The sequence below is a fragment of the Zosterops lateralis genome, assembly GCF_965231275.1.
Source record: "Zosterops lateralis genome assembly, contig: HAP1_HAP1_SCAFFOLD_75, whole genome shotgun sequence".
In the NCBI taxonomy this organism is placed as follows: Eukaryota; Metazoa; Chordata; class Aves; order Passeriformes; family Zosteropidae; genus Zosterops; species Zosterops lateralis.
The window spans coordinates 23,546-35,157 of NW_028154597.1; the positions used below are offsets into that span (position 1 = coordinate 23,546).

General features: G+C 48.6%; 1 protein-coding gene across 1 annotated transcript; it reads left to right on the forward strand.

Moving 5' to 3' along the window:
- Nucleotides 1-289: 289 nt before the first annotated feature.
- LOC310923502 (olfactory receptor 14C36-like) lies at nucleotides 290-1,270 on the forward strand (the record flags this gene model as incomplete). Its single annotated transcript, XM_083885480.1, has 1 exon — nucleotides 290-1,270. The coding sequence occupies one exon, from the start codon at nucleotides 290-292 to the stop codon at nucleotides 1,268-1,270; it is 981 nt and encodes a 326-aa protein (XP_083741606.1).
- Between the last annotated feature and the right edge of the window lie 10,342 nt (nucleotides 1,271-11,612).

Genomic DNA, 11,612 nt, shown 5'->3' on the forward strand with positions numbered 1-11,612 from the left:
CAACCCCAGGACTGGCCCCTGTCCCTGTCCCCATGACCCCACTGCTGCAGAGCAGAGCTGATCCCTCGGTGTCCATGGGCAGAGCCCCTGCTCGTCACAGCCACGGGGACAGATCCCAGCAGAGCTCCAGGCATGGGGCTGCAGGAAGGGCTTTGAGAAAATGAGAATTGGGTGGCACAGAGCAGCAGGGGCAGGGCTGGGAGAAAGGGCTTGGACACTGCTTAGCAACGGCTCCCCTGACTTGTCCCTGTGTCCTCCTTCAACAGGATTCCAGGGGCAGAGTGAAGAAATGTCCAATAGCAGCTCCATCAGCCACTTCCTCCTGCTGGCATTGGCAGACACGAGGCAGCTGCAGCTCCTGCACTTCTGCCTCTTCCTGGGCATCTCCCTGGCTGCCCTCCTGGCCAACGGCCTCGTCATCAGCGCCACAGCCTGCAGCCACCACCTGCACAGCCCCATGTTCTTCTTCCTGCTCCACCTGGCCCTCAGTGACCTGGGCTGCATCTGCACCACTGTCCCCAAAGCCATGCACAATTCCCTCTGGGACACCAGGAACATCTCCTACAAAGGATGTGCTGCTCAGCTCTTTTTCTTTCTCTTTTTTATCGTAGCAGAGTTTTCCCTCCTGACCATCATGTGCTACGACCGCTTCGTGTCCATCTGCAAACCCCTGCACTACGGGACCCTCCTGGGCAGCAGAGCTTGTGCCCACATGGCAGCAGCTGCCTGGGCCAGTTCCTTTCTCTATTCACTGCTGCACACAGCCAATACATTTTCGCTGCCCCTGTGCCATGGCAATGCCCTGGGCCAGTTCTTCTGTGAAATTCCACACATCCTCAAACTCTCCTGCTCCAAGTCCTACCTCAGGGATTTTGGGCTCACTGTCTTTTCCATTTCTCTCGTGTGTGGCTGTTTTGTGTTTATTGTTTTCTCCTATGTGCAGATCTTCAGGGCTGTGCTGAGGATCCCCTCTGAGCAGGGACGGCACAAAGCCTTTTCCACCTGCCTCCCTCACCTGGCTGTCGTCTCTCTGTTTGTCAGCACTGGGATGTCTGCCTACCTGAAGCCCCCATCCCTCTCCTCCCCATCCCTGGATCTGGCCCTGTCAGTTCTGTACTCAGTGGTGCCTCCAGCCCTGAACCCCCTCATCTACAGCCTGAGGAACCAGGAGCTCAAGGCTGCAGTGTGGAGTCTGATGACTGGATGTTTTCGGGAACATTCAATTACTGGCCAATTTCTGCAAATCACTTGTAATAAAATTCATCTTTGATACTTCTTTTTGGTTGCATTTAGGAGGTCCTTTTCCTTTGTTTTACTTCATAATACTAATCCAGAAAAAATTGTCACTGTTCATTTCTCATTTTGTTTCTCTCTACCTCCCCTGTGACCACAGACTGTTGAAAAGAGGGGCTGCACTCTTGCTGGTTTTAAAGGAACTCAAGGATCTCCCAGCCAAGTTTTCTGCAGAGATGCCCCTTTTGTTCCCTTCTCTGCAGCTGCAGCAGCAATGTCTGTGTGCAGAGCTGGGGGCAGATCAGGGCTGGCACAGCAGCTGTGGCCAGGAGCAGCAGCCCTTGGTGCTGCCAGTGCTGCTGCCGTGGCCCTGCCCCGCTGCCCTCCTGGCCCTGGTGTTGCTGTAGGGCCTGAGGGCTCTCGGGGCCGGGCACAGGGCTGGGGGTGGCAGTGCCGGGGCTGCAGCAGGGACAGGCCATGGGCACTGCTGGGGCAGCGCTGACGCCTCAGGGCAGGGCCTGGGGGCTCCAGGCTCCTTGCCCGGGCTCTCTCCAGAAGACGCCCAGGCCAATGCTCAGCACAGAAAAGCCCCGGGAGCAGCCCCAGGCTGGCCCTGGGCAGGCTGGGGGCAAACAGCAGGGCTGGGGCTCTGCAAGGGCCCTGGGGGAGACGGGAAGGAGCAGCAGAGCAGGGGCTGATCCATCCCCACTGCGCTGGACACCCCAGGGCAGCGTCCCAGAGCGTCCTCATGCACCTGCCAACAACATCCCCCCTGGGCAGCCCTGGCCTCTCCCCCAGCTCACACAGGGGCCGCATCCTTGCAGGCACAGACACGGCAGCACTGCCTCAGGAGCCCCTGTTTGCACTGCCCAGAGCAGGCCTCAGCACCCCCATGCTGTTGGTGTCGGGAGATGAACCTGAGGGAGCACAAATGCCATCAGCCCCTGGGGCCAGGAAGGGCTGGGCCACAGCAGGGAAACCACTCAGCTTTGGCGTGGCCTCTCAAGTCACACAGAGAGTTTGTTCCCATCAGCTCTGAGTTTCCTGTGCCACTGCAGACGTTGATGCTCAGAGCCAGGGCTGCCTGGCAGCCACCCCCAAACTGCCCTGAGCATTTCCTTTGCTTCACCTTGGCTTTCTTTACACTTCCCTGGTACAAATGTCTTCCTGTGGCCTTCTCCTGTTCCCTCCCCTGCAAACAGCCCATCCCTGGTTGCCCTTTCCTCTCTGGCCCCACTCCCCATTGCAGTTCCTGAGTTGGCACCATGGGAACGTCCCTTGGGGAGCAGGATCATCCTCCAAGGGCTTCAGGAATTGTCTGCAGGCTCCTGCAGTGCCTGGGGCTGCTCCCTTGCCAGAGGCACCCCAGGCCAGAGGGGCACATCTGGGCTGCTGTGTCTGGCTGTGGGGCTCCTGTTGTGGGCCATGAGGAGGAGCTGCAGAGGCTCTGCAGGACTGACAGGATGGGCTTTGGGGCTCTCAGGAGAAGCTGAGGGACCTGGGCTGCTGCACCTTCTGAAGAGGAGGCCCAGGCCTCATCCTGACACTGCTGCAAGGCTGCTTTCAGAGAATCACACAATCAGCAAGGCTGGAAATGACCCTGGACATCATCAAGTCCAAGCTGTGCCCTGACACTACCTTGTCTCCCCTGAGCCTCCTCTTGTCCAGGAGAAACAAGCCCAGCTCCCTCAGCTGCTCCTCACAGGACTTGTGTTCCAGAGCCCTCCCCAGCCTTGTTCCCTTCTCTGGACACGCTCCAGCCCCTCCATGTTGTTCCTAAATTGGGGGGCCCAGAACTGGACACAGCACTCGAGGTGCTGCCTCAAGCAGTGCCCAGCACAGGGGAAGAATCTGTGCCCTGCTCCTGCTGGCCACACTGTTCCTGATCCATAGGAGTGCCTGGGCTGAGATGAGGGACATGGTGGGCAGGGCCTGGGGACAAAGTTGAATTTATGTCAGCCATGAAGGGTGTCTTGGGCTTTCTAACAAAACAAACAAACCAAACAAAGTTTATTCTATTCCATGTTTTGAAACCCGTTTGGGGAAGTGTTTTTTCTTTATCTGTTGTATCTCCAGGAGGGAGGGTGCAAGTGCCTTTCTGATAACAAGCCAGCTGTTAAAATCGGGTGGGGCATTGATTCTTATCTCTGCTCACCCTCCCATCACCTCCATGGAGATCTCTTCTGTTAATGGGCCATTACAGCTCAGCAATGACATTGAAAAAATATTTGGGGGATATTTTTCTGATAATTTGGTACCAGTGTAGGGATATTTGGGAATAGTTTGGGAATGTTCTTGAGGACATTTTTAGGTCATTTTGAGAAGATTGTGGAAATATTTTAGGAACATTTCAGAAACATTTTAGAAACAGACTTTGAATACTTTGGGGGGAATTAGGAATATATCGGGGATATTTTGATGAAGTTGTTGGCATATTACAGGGACATTTTGGGAATGTTTTGGGAACATCCCAGAAATATTTTGGTAACACTTTGGAGATATTCCAGGGATATTTTGTTGATATTTTGGGGATGTCTTCAGAGGATTCTGGGAATATTTTGGGAATATTTCAAGGACATTTCAGAAGCAGTTCACGCACATTATTGGGGAGTTTTGGGGAACATTTCGCAGACATTTTAGAAACACTCCATGAACAATTGTGGGAACTTTGTCAGAACATTTCAATCAATTTGAAAAACACTCCATGCACATATTTGGGAATATTTTTGGGGAATGTTTCAGGGGATTTTAAAAACATGCCATGCACATTTTTGGGAATATTCTTGGGACATCTTGGGGGATTAGAGAAACATTCCCCACGCATTTTTTGTAATTTTTTGGGAATATTTCAGGGACATTTTGGGCACCTTCTCCGCAGATTTTTTGGGAATTTTTTTGGAACATTCCCGGGGAATTTTCTCTCACCTGTCTCCAAATTACCCCAAAATATCCACAAAATTACACAAAAATTACCACAAAATATCCCCAAGATATATACTCACAAAAAGCCAAAATTATTCCAAATTTACCACAAAACATCTCCCAAAATTACACCAGAATTAGTTCAAAATATCTCCAAAATATCCCCACAATTACCCGAAAACATCCCCAAAATTAGCCCAAATTATCCTCAAAATATCAGCAAAATTGCCTCAGAATTAGACCAAAATTAGCTCAAAATAGTCCCAAAATATGGCCAAAATTACCCCAAAATATTCCTCAAATTTGCTCTAAAATATCTCCAAAAAAACGCCCAAATATCCCCTAAGTTACCCAGGGGGGTCTGGGAGGAGGGTGAAAGGGAGAGGGAGAGGCAGAAATGGGCCTGGAGTGGCCCAAGGGGATTTTGGGGGGATCTGAAGATTCCCAAATGGGTCTGGGGGTGTCCCTAGGGGGTCTCTGAGGAGTTTGGGGGGATCCCAAAGGGCTCCCCAAATGGGTGTGGGAGAGTCCCAGATGCCCCCAAAGGGTCTGGGGTGTCAGGGATGTCCCAAATGGGTCTGGGGGGATCCCAGGAGAGTCTTGGGGGTCCCCAAGCGTCCCCATAAAGGTCTGGGCCCCCCAGGAGGTTCCCCAAATAGGTCTGGGGTTGTCACAAATGGGTCCTAGAGGAGTTTGGGGGGGTACGAAGAGGGTTTTGGGGGGATCCCAGGGGAGTCTTGGGGCTCCCCAAATGGGTCCGGGGGTTCCCAAGTGTCTCCAAAAGAGTCTGGGGTCTTCCAAAGGGATTTCAGGGGGTCCCAGGTGTGTCCCAGGGGGTCCCAGGTGTGTCCCAGGTGTCCCCAAAAGGCTCTGGGGTCTCCGTCCCCTTCCCCTTGGGTCACCTGGGCACGGCTTGGGCAGGATCTTTCAATCACTTGCTACACTTGGGACTTGGCCCCTGCTTGACAAAAAGGCTGATGGAGCTCACAGGCTCCTTCCGGAGAGCAGCTGGCCCTGCAGGATTCCTCTGTGCAGGAGAGTTCCTGCAATCACAGACTTGCTTTTGATAAATATCATGGCCTGAGCATGGAGTTGGCTTTTTCCCTGCAGGGAATTTAATATTCTGTGTTCATTTTCCAAAACTCTCTGTCAGAGATGGCTCACTGAAATGATTTCTCTGCTCCCAAGACATGCAAATTACTTTCTTTTGACATTTTTTTCCCATTTCCCTCTGTTCTTTATACAAGACTTTGGTTTTCACTGTTGAGGTGCAGGCTATCCCAAAATATGCCAGGACTTTGGAGGAGTGGTTTTATGGAGATGATGGCTCTGGGCTGGGAGCCACACTTCCCAGCTCTGGCCCCAACTTTAGTACCTGCTCTACAGAAATCAACGTTTTCCCAAACAGACACCTTGGGTTTGGAGTTGCCCAACTTGAGGCCATCAAATGCTGCTCTTCAGAGCCTGCACATCTTCCCCCTAAAATCAGATGGAGATAAATGGGTCAAATCTTTCCATGAATCTCTTTCAACACATCGCCTCAAAATAGAAAATCTTACTTTCCCTAAGAGAATCTATTACCAATTAAGACCTCTTTCCCACAATGAAAATAATCTGATGATCTATAAAAAGGGGTTTTTTGTCCAAAGCAGAGCCCTTTAAATTTTGTCAGCACTACAACTGATAAGAAAAAGATAAGAGATAAGAGATAAGAGATAAGAGATAAGAGATAAGAGATAAGAGATAAGAGATAAGAGATAAGAGATAAGAGATAAGAGATAAGAGATAAGAGATAAGAGATAAGAAAAAGTTCAAGAGGAATGACTGTAAATTTTCTGAATCATCATGGATTCAAATGAACTGGAACAAGATTTGGCGTGAATGAATGGCCCACTAAACTTCCAAATAATTTTTTGCTGAAAAACAGACTTTCACTTTAAAATACAATTATTTTTTTAAAAATTAAAGGAAGGGAAAACTGACAAAATTAAGATCTGTATGACTATCAATTACTCTTTTTTCTGAGCTTTCCATTGGATTTATCCTTTAACATTTTCTCCAAAGGATCAGCACAGAGCCTCCCAGCAGCAGTAACCTCCTGTGACACACAAAATTATGTTGCAATCAGGAATTCTTTCAAGGGCTGCAGCCCAAGCACGTACCTGCTTTCAAAGGAAACAGTGCAATTCAACTACCTACAGGTACTAAACAGAGCTGTGGGGTTTTAATTGTGGGACACTGTGATGGCAGGAATAAGACCTTTCTTACATGAAAGGAGATGGAAAAGGATACTGTTTAAAAAATGCTGATGGGTACTTTGAGAGATCAAGCTCTAAGTGACTTTGGTATTTGACACCTTTATCTTAGCTGTATCCCCTTAAGATAATCTGGAAAATCTTTGAGGCTGATTATGGGCTGTGATATATTCATCTGAAATACAATGTTCAGATGTTTAATACTGATAAAATACTGATAAAAGTCATGTAATGAAAACAGTATTGAAGAAGAAAACTGCAAAATCATCAGAGACAAGCATATGCCCCTGCAGAAAACTAAAAAAAGTTCTCAAACGTAAAAAAACTTTACTGAAATGGGAAGAAATAAAAACCAACTTAAATCAATTTTACACTCTTGAATGGTTCAAATTTAAAATTCAGAGTATAGGTTGGAAAATCAACCAAGAAAGTCTGCTCTGGTAAAACTCCCGGAGTTCAACAAGCACCTAGAGACTTTCAGCAATCCATCCACAGGTTTTGAAAACCAATGCACAGGGACTGAGAAATCCAGAGACAAGTCTGTTCCAGTGGCTTTGCAGCCTTTGCTGGGAAATCCATGGGCAGCCCCAAGGCCCTGCAAGACCCAGTTATCAACCATCTAAACTTCACACCCTCAACTTGCAGCTGCTCATTTCCCCAGAAACTGAGTTCATTTCTCTTCAGTGCATGCACAGATAGTCATGGCAATGAAGCACTAAAGAGAAGAATATCTCCCAAGGACAATCAGACAAGTCAAAGCCACTGCAGAATTCCAAAGTAAGGAAGTGCAGGCTGGTGCCCTGAGCCAGGCTGGCTGCTTGTTGGGGGTTAGGTTTGCTCCTTTTTACTTTAAAGAATTTTTTCCCCATATGTTACCAAAGAGACTAAGTGTTGGATACATAAAGAGTACTTGACCAAAAACAAAGAGATGGCCAAATGCTCGGTTGGGGAGGTTTTATCTTATCTGTTGTAACTCCAGAAGGGAGGGGGTAACTCCCTTCTCTGATAACAAGCCAGCTGTTAAAAACCTACTGGGGTATTATCTCTTATCTCTGCCCAGTCTTTCACTACCCCCATGGGAATATCTTCTGTTAATGCACCATTAAAGCTCAGCAATGGCATGACACATTTCATCACCCTATTGTGAGATGCTCTACCACAGAGCAGAAGGTAAATAATTTCTACAGAGATAAAAAAGAGCCACAGGTGTCACCAGGCACTCCGGTGTTCCCATGAGACTCCCAAAGGAAGTCTGGACCCACCTAAGGACCCCTGGCTCCACAGGACCATCTCTGCTTCCAACAGGACACCTCTGCCACTCCAAGAGGGCTGACTTTGGACTGTTTCCAACACCCTGACTAACAGGGTGTCAGGTTGTATTTCTGACTGACAAGTTTAAGCTCGTTTTGTTTTTGTTTGTTTGTTTGTTTTCTGAAATTCCTTGTTTGTTTGTTGGCTTATTTTTTCATAATACAACATTTGTATTTTTAATATCCCTAGTAAAGAACTGCTATACCTATCCCCCAAATCTTTGCCTAACACACCTTTAGTTGCAAATTTGCAATAATTTGAACAAGAGGAGAGGGGGCTTACATTTCAAGGGAGACTCCAGTCTTCCTTGGCAGATCCCTGTCTATTCAAACCAAAACAGAGCCCAAGTTCCCTGAAGTAGGAGTTGGAGAGTGTTGGAGGTTCGGTTTGATCCTTTTTATTTACTGATTTTTTCTCCATAAGTTGCTGCGAGACTAAGTACTGAGTGATTCTGGGTGCTTGACCAAAATACAGAGGTGGCCAAAAGTCAGGAGGGGGAGATAACGTGAGTTTTGGGGCAGGAAAAAGGACAGGGCTGGGGGCAGCTTCTCTCTCTTGCTCTTGGTGTCGAGGAGAGGACAGCCAGGCTGCTGCTTGCTGTGGGAGGAGTTTGCTGCCACCACCAAAGTGCAGTCCTGTGAAATCTGCCAACCCCTGCTCATGTGCCCAGGAATTCTGAGCTCGTCTCCCCCTGCCCTGCTGGCCCAGCCCCATCCCGCTGCCGCCGTTTCTTCGGCGCTGCCTTCAGGCTTTTTGCTGCTCCGTGACCCCACACTGCCCTGCCCTGCTGGGACATCCCTGCCATTCCAGCTGCCACTGCACAGCTTCTGATCCCATCCACAAGCCCGGGATTTTTTCCACTTGGTGCTCTCAGGGTCCCAAGAGATTGGACTGCCCCGGGCTTGGTGAAACAATGCCTCCCAAGGTTCCTGGTTGTGTTTGTTATTAATGCTGCAGTTGTTGTTGTTTGTTTGCCTTGTTATATATACTAGTAAAGAACTGTTCTTCATTACCTCATCCCTCTGTCTGAAAGCCCCTTTCCTTTTCTAAATTATAATCATTTGGAGGGAGGGGGTTTGAATTCTCCATTTCTAGGGAGGCCCTGCCCCTCCCCAGCAGATCCCTGTCTTTCAAACAAAGACAGCCTTTCATGTGCCCTCAGTACTCCTAGCATGCAGACTTGTAATTCCTTCAATCTGCTCATTTAGCACAGTCCTGGTGTTCTGTTAGACTAGGAGACCTGTTACAAATAACTGCGTAGTTCTTGGCTTTCACACTTATATCTTTGCTTTTGCAGATGATTTTGACACAGTGCAGTTTGTAATCTCTTTTAAAGTGCTTTTGATATAGTCCAATTTGTCACCCTTTAGCAGTTAATACCCTAATCCCTGTGGAGATTGCATATTTCAGTGTGATAAATGTATTATAGTTTATGGTAGTGCAAAATATTGAAATAGAGTATATTATAAAACTATAAATATATAATATAAAGACAGTAATCATAAAAATAAATATAAATTAAAGCTATAAATATAAATATTTAAAAAACCATACTATAAATATACTATTTAACAGATTATATTAATATTCAAAAATTTAAAAGTGGTAATTATCTTTGGAGAAGTGACTATGGTTGGGAAATATTGACTGATGCCTGTATTTCTGTAACTGACTGACAATTGTGAAATGGCTAATGTTGATTGAAAGAAAAACGTTGGCTAAAATGTCTGGATGATAAGATAACATTGAAAAAAACCCCAGGCAAATAACACAGGAAGAGCCAGGAGGAACCCACCACCGACCCGTTGGCCATCAATAACTGCCAAACCACAGACCAGGAGGCCTCGAGAGGAAATAAACCACGAAAGTCTCAGAATCACACCTGAATTATGGCACATCCTTTAGGAAGATGAGGTCAGGGGTCGAACTAAGCTAAAGAATTGCCAGAAAATGTGCACACAAAGGAATGTTTAAATGTGAATAGTCTTCATGAATATGCATCTGTCCAATAGTCTTGGGTTACAATGCAAGAAGGAACCAAAAGTTTGTATTCCATTCCCACCTGTTAAAACCAGGTGGGGCAGTGTTCTTTATCTCTTCCACTACCCATCCTCCCTCCAGGGGCTTATCTTCTGTTAATGGGCCATTGATGTTCACTGCATGACTGATAAAAGTAAATCATCCCATTGTGAGATGCTCCACCCACAGGGAGGAGCCAAGCATTCCTACCTGGATATAATCTGATATTTACCACACCAGAAGCAGCCTGTTTCCACTGGATTCCCAGAGGAGGACCAGACCCATCTACACCACCACAGACCTTCAGAAGAAACTACAGCCTTCTAGAGGAACTTTGCTTCAAGAAAACCACATCTGTCACTGCAGGAGGACTGCAGCCACAAACACCCAGACTAACTGGGTGTCAGGTTGTATTCTGACTCTGTCTGTTGTTTTGGAGTTTTTTTTCTACTGCATTTATATTTAAATTTTTAGTTTTTTAGTTTAGCCTGCGAGGAAGTGGAAGATGCCTCGGGACAGCCAGGCAGGTGAGGAGGAAGTCAGTGCCCCTTTCCCCCTCTCTCCTGCTCCATCTCCCAGCCCAGCACGGCCCCCGGCTGCAGGAGAACACTGCTGCCAACACTCTCCTGCTGGGGAGGGACTGAGGAGATCTCCTTCCCCTTCCCTCTGGCACGGAGGCAAATCCCATCCTCTCCTTGTCCATCCTCCCCCAGAGAAGGAGCTGAGGATGGAGACCAGGGAGAACAAATCCCCACAGCAGAACCTCGTGGAAAAGGCTGTTTTGAGCAGCCCCACAGCAAAGGAATCCAATGGGGGGAAACAGCCCCAGAGATCCTGCAGGAGGAGGGGCTCCAAACCCATTCCAGGGTGCTCTGAGGAGGAAAGACTTTCCCTGTACCAGGAAGGTGGACAGAGCTTCAGCCAGGGCTCTGAGCTGGTCCATGAGCAGCTTCATGATGGGGAGAAGCCCCACAAGTGCTTGGAGTGTGGGAAGAGCTTCAACTGGAGGTCCCAGCTGATCAGACACCAGAGGATCCACATTGGGGAGAGGCCCTACGAGTGTCCTGAGTGCCATAAGGGGTTTAAGACCAGCTCCAATCTCCTCAGGCATGAGCGCATTCACACAGAGGAGAGGCCCTTCCGCTGCCCCGACTGCAGGAAGGGCTTCAAACAAAACTCCCACCTCGTCACCCACCAGCGCATCCACACTGGGGAGAGGCCCCACGAGTGTGGGGAATGTGGGATGAGCTTCAGCACAAGGTCCCACCTGATCTACCACCAGAGGATCCACACCAGGGAACAGCCCTATGAGTGTGAGAAATGTGGGAAAAGCTTCAGCGACAGATCCACCTTGATCCGCCACCAGAACACCCACGCTGAGGAAAGGCCATACAAGTGTGGGGAATGTGGGAAGGGCTTCAACCAGAGGTCCAAACTGATCATTCACCAAATGAACCACACTGGGGAGAGGCCCTATGAGTGTCCTGAGTGTGGGAAGAGATTTAAGACCAGCTCCCTTCTCCTCCAGCACCAGCAGATTCACACAGAGGAGAGGCCCTTCCACTGCCCCGACTGCAAGAAGAGCTTCAAATACAACTCCACCCTCGTCGCCCACCGGTGCATCCACACTGGGGAGAGGCCCCACAAATGTCCCCAGTGTGGGAAGAGCTTCACTACAAGCTCTAACCTGACTCAACACCAGCGGAGACACCGGTGAGGGAAGCCCTGAGAGTGCCCTGATTGTGGGAAGAGGAGGAGCGACTCTCCAAACTCATCCCCCAAAAGAGGACCCACATTGGGAAGAGCCCTGGTGACCCACATTCACTGTGAGCCACACTGGGAAGACACCTATCCCTTTCCTGCCCCTGGCAA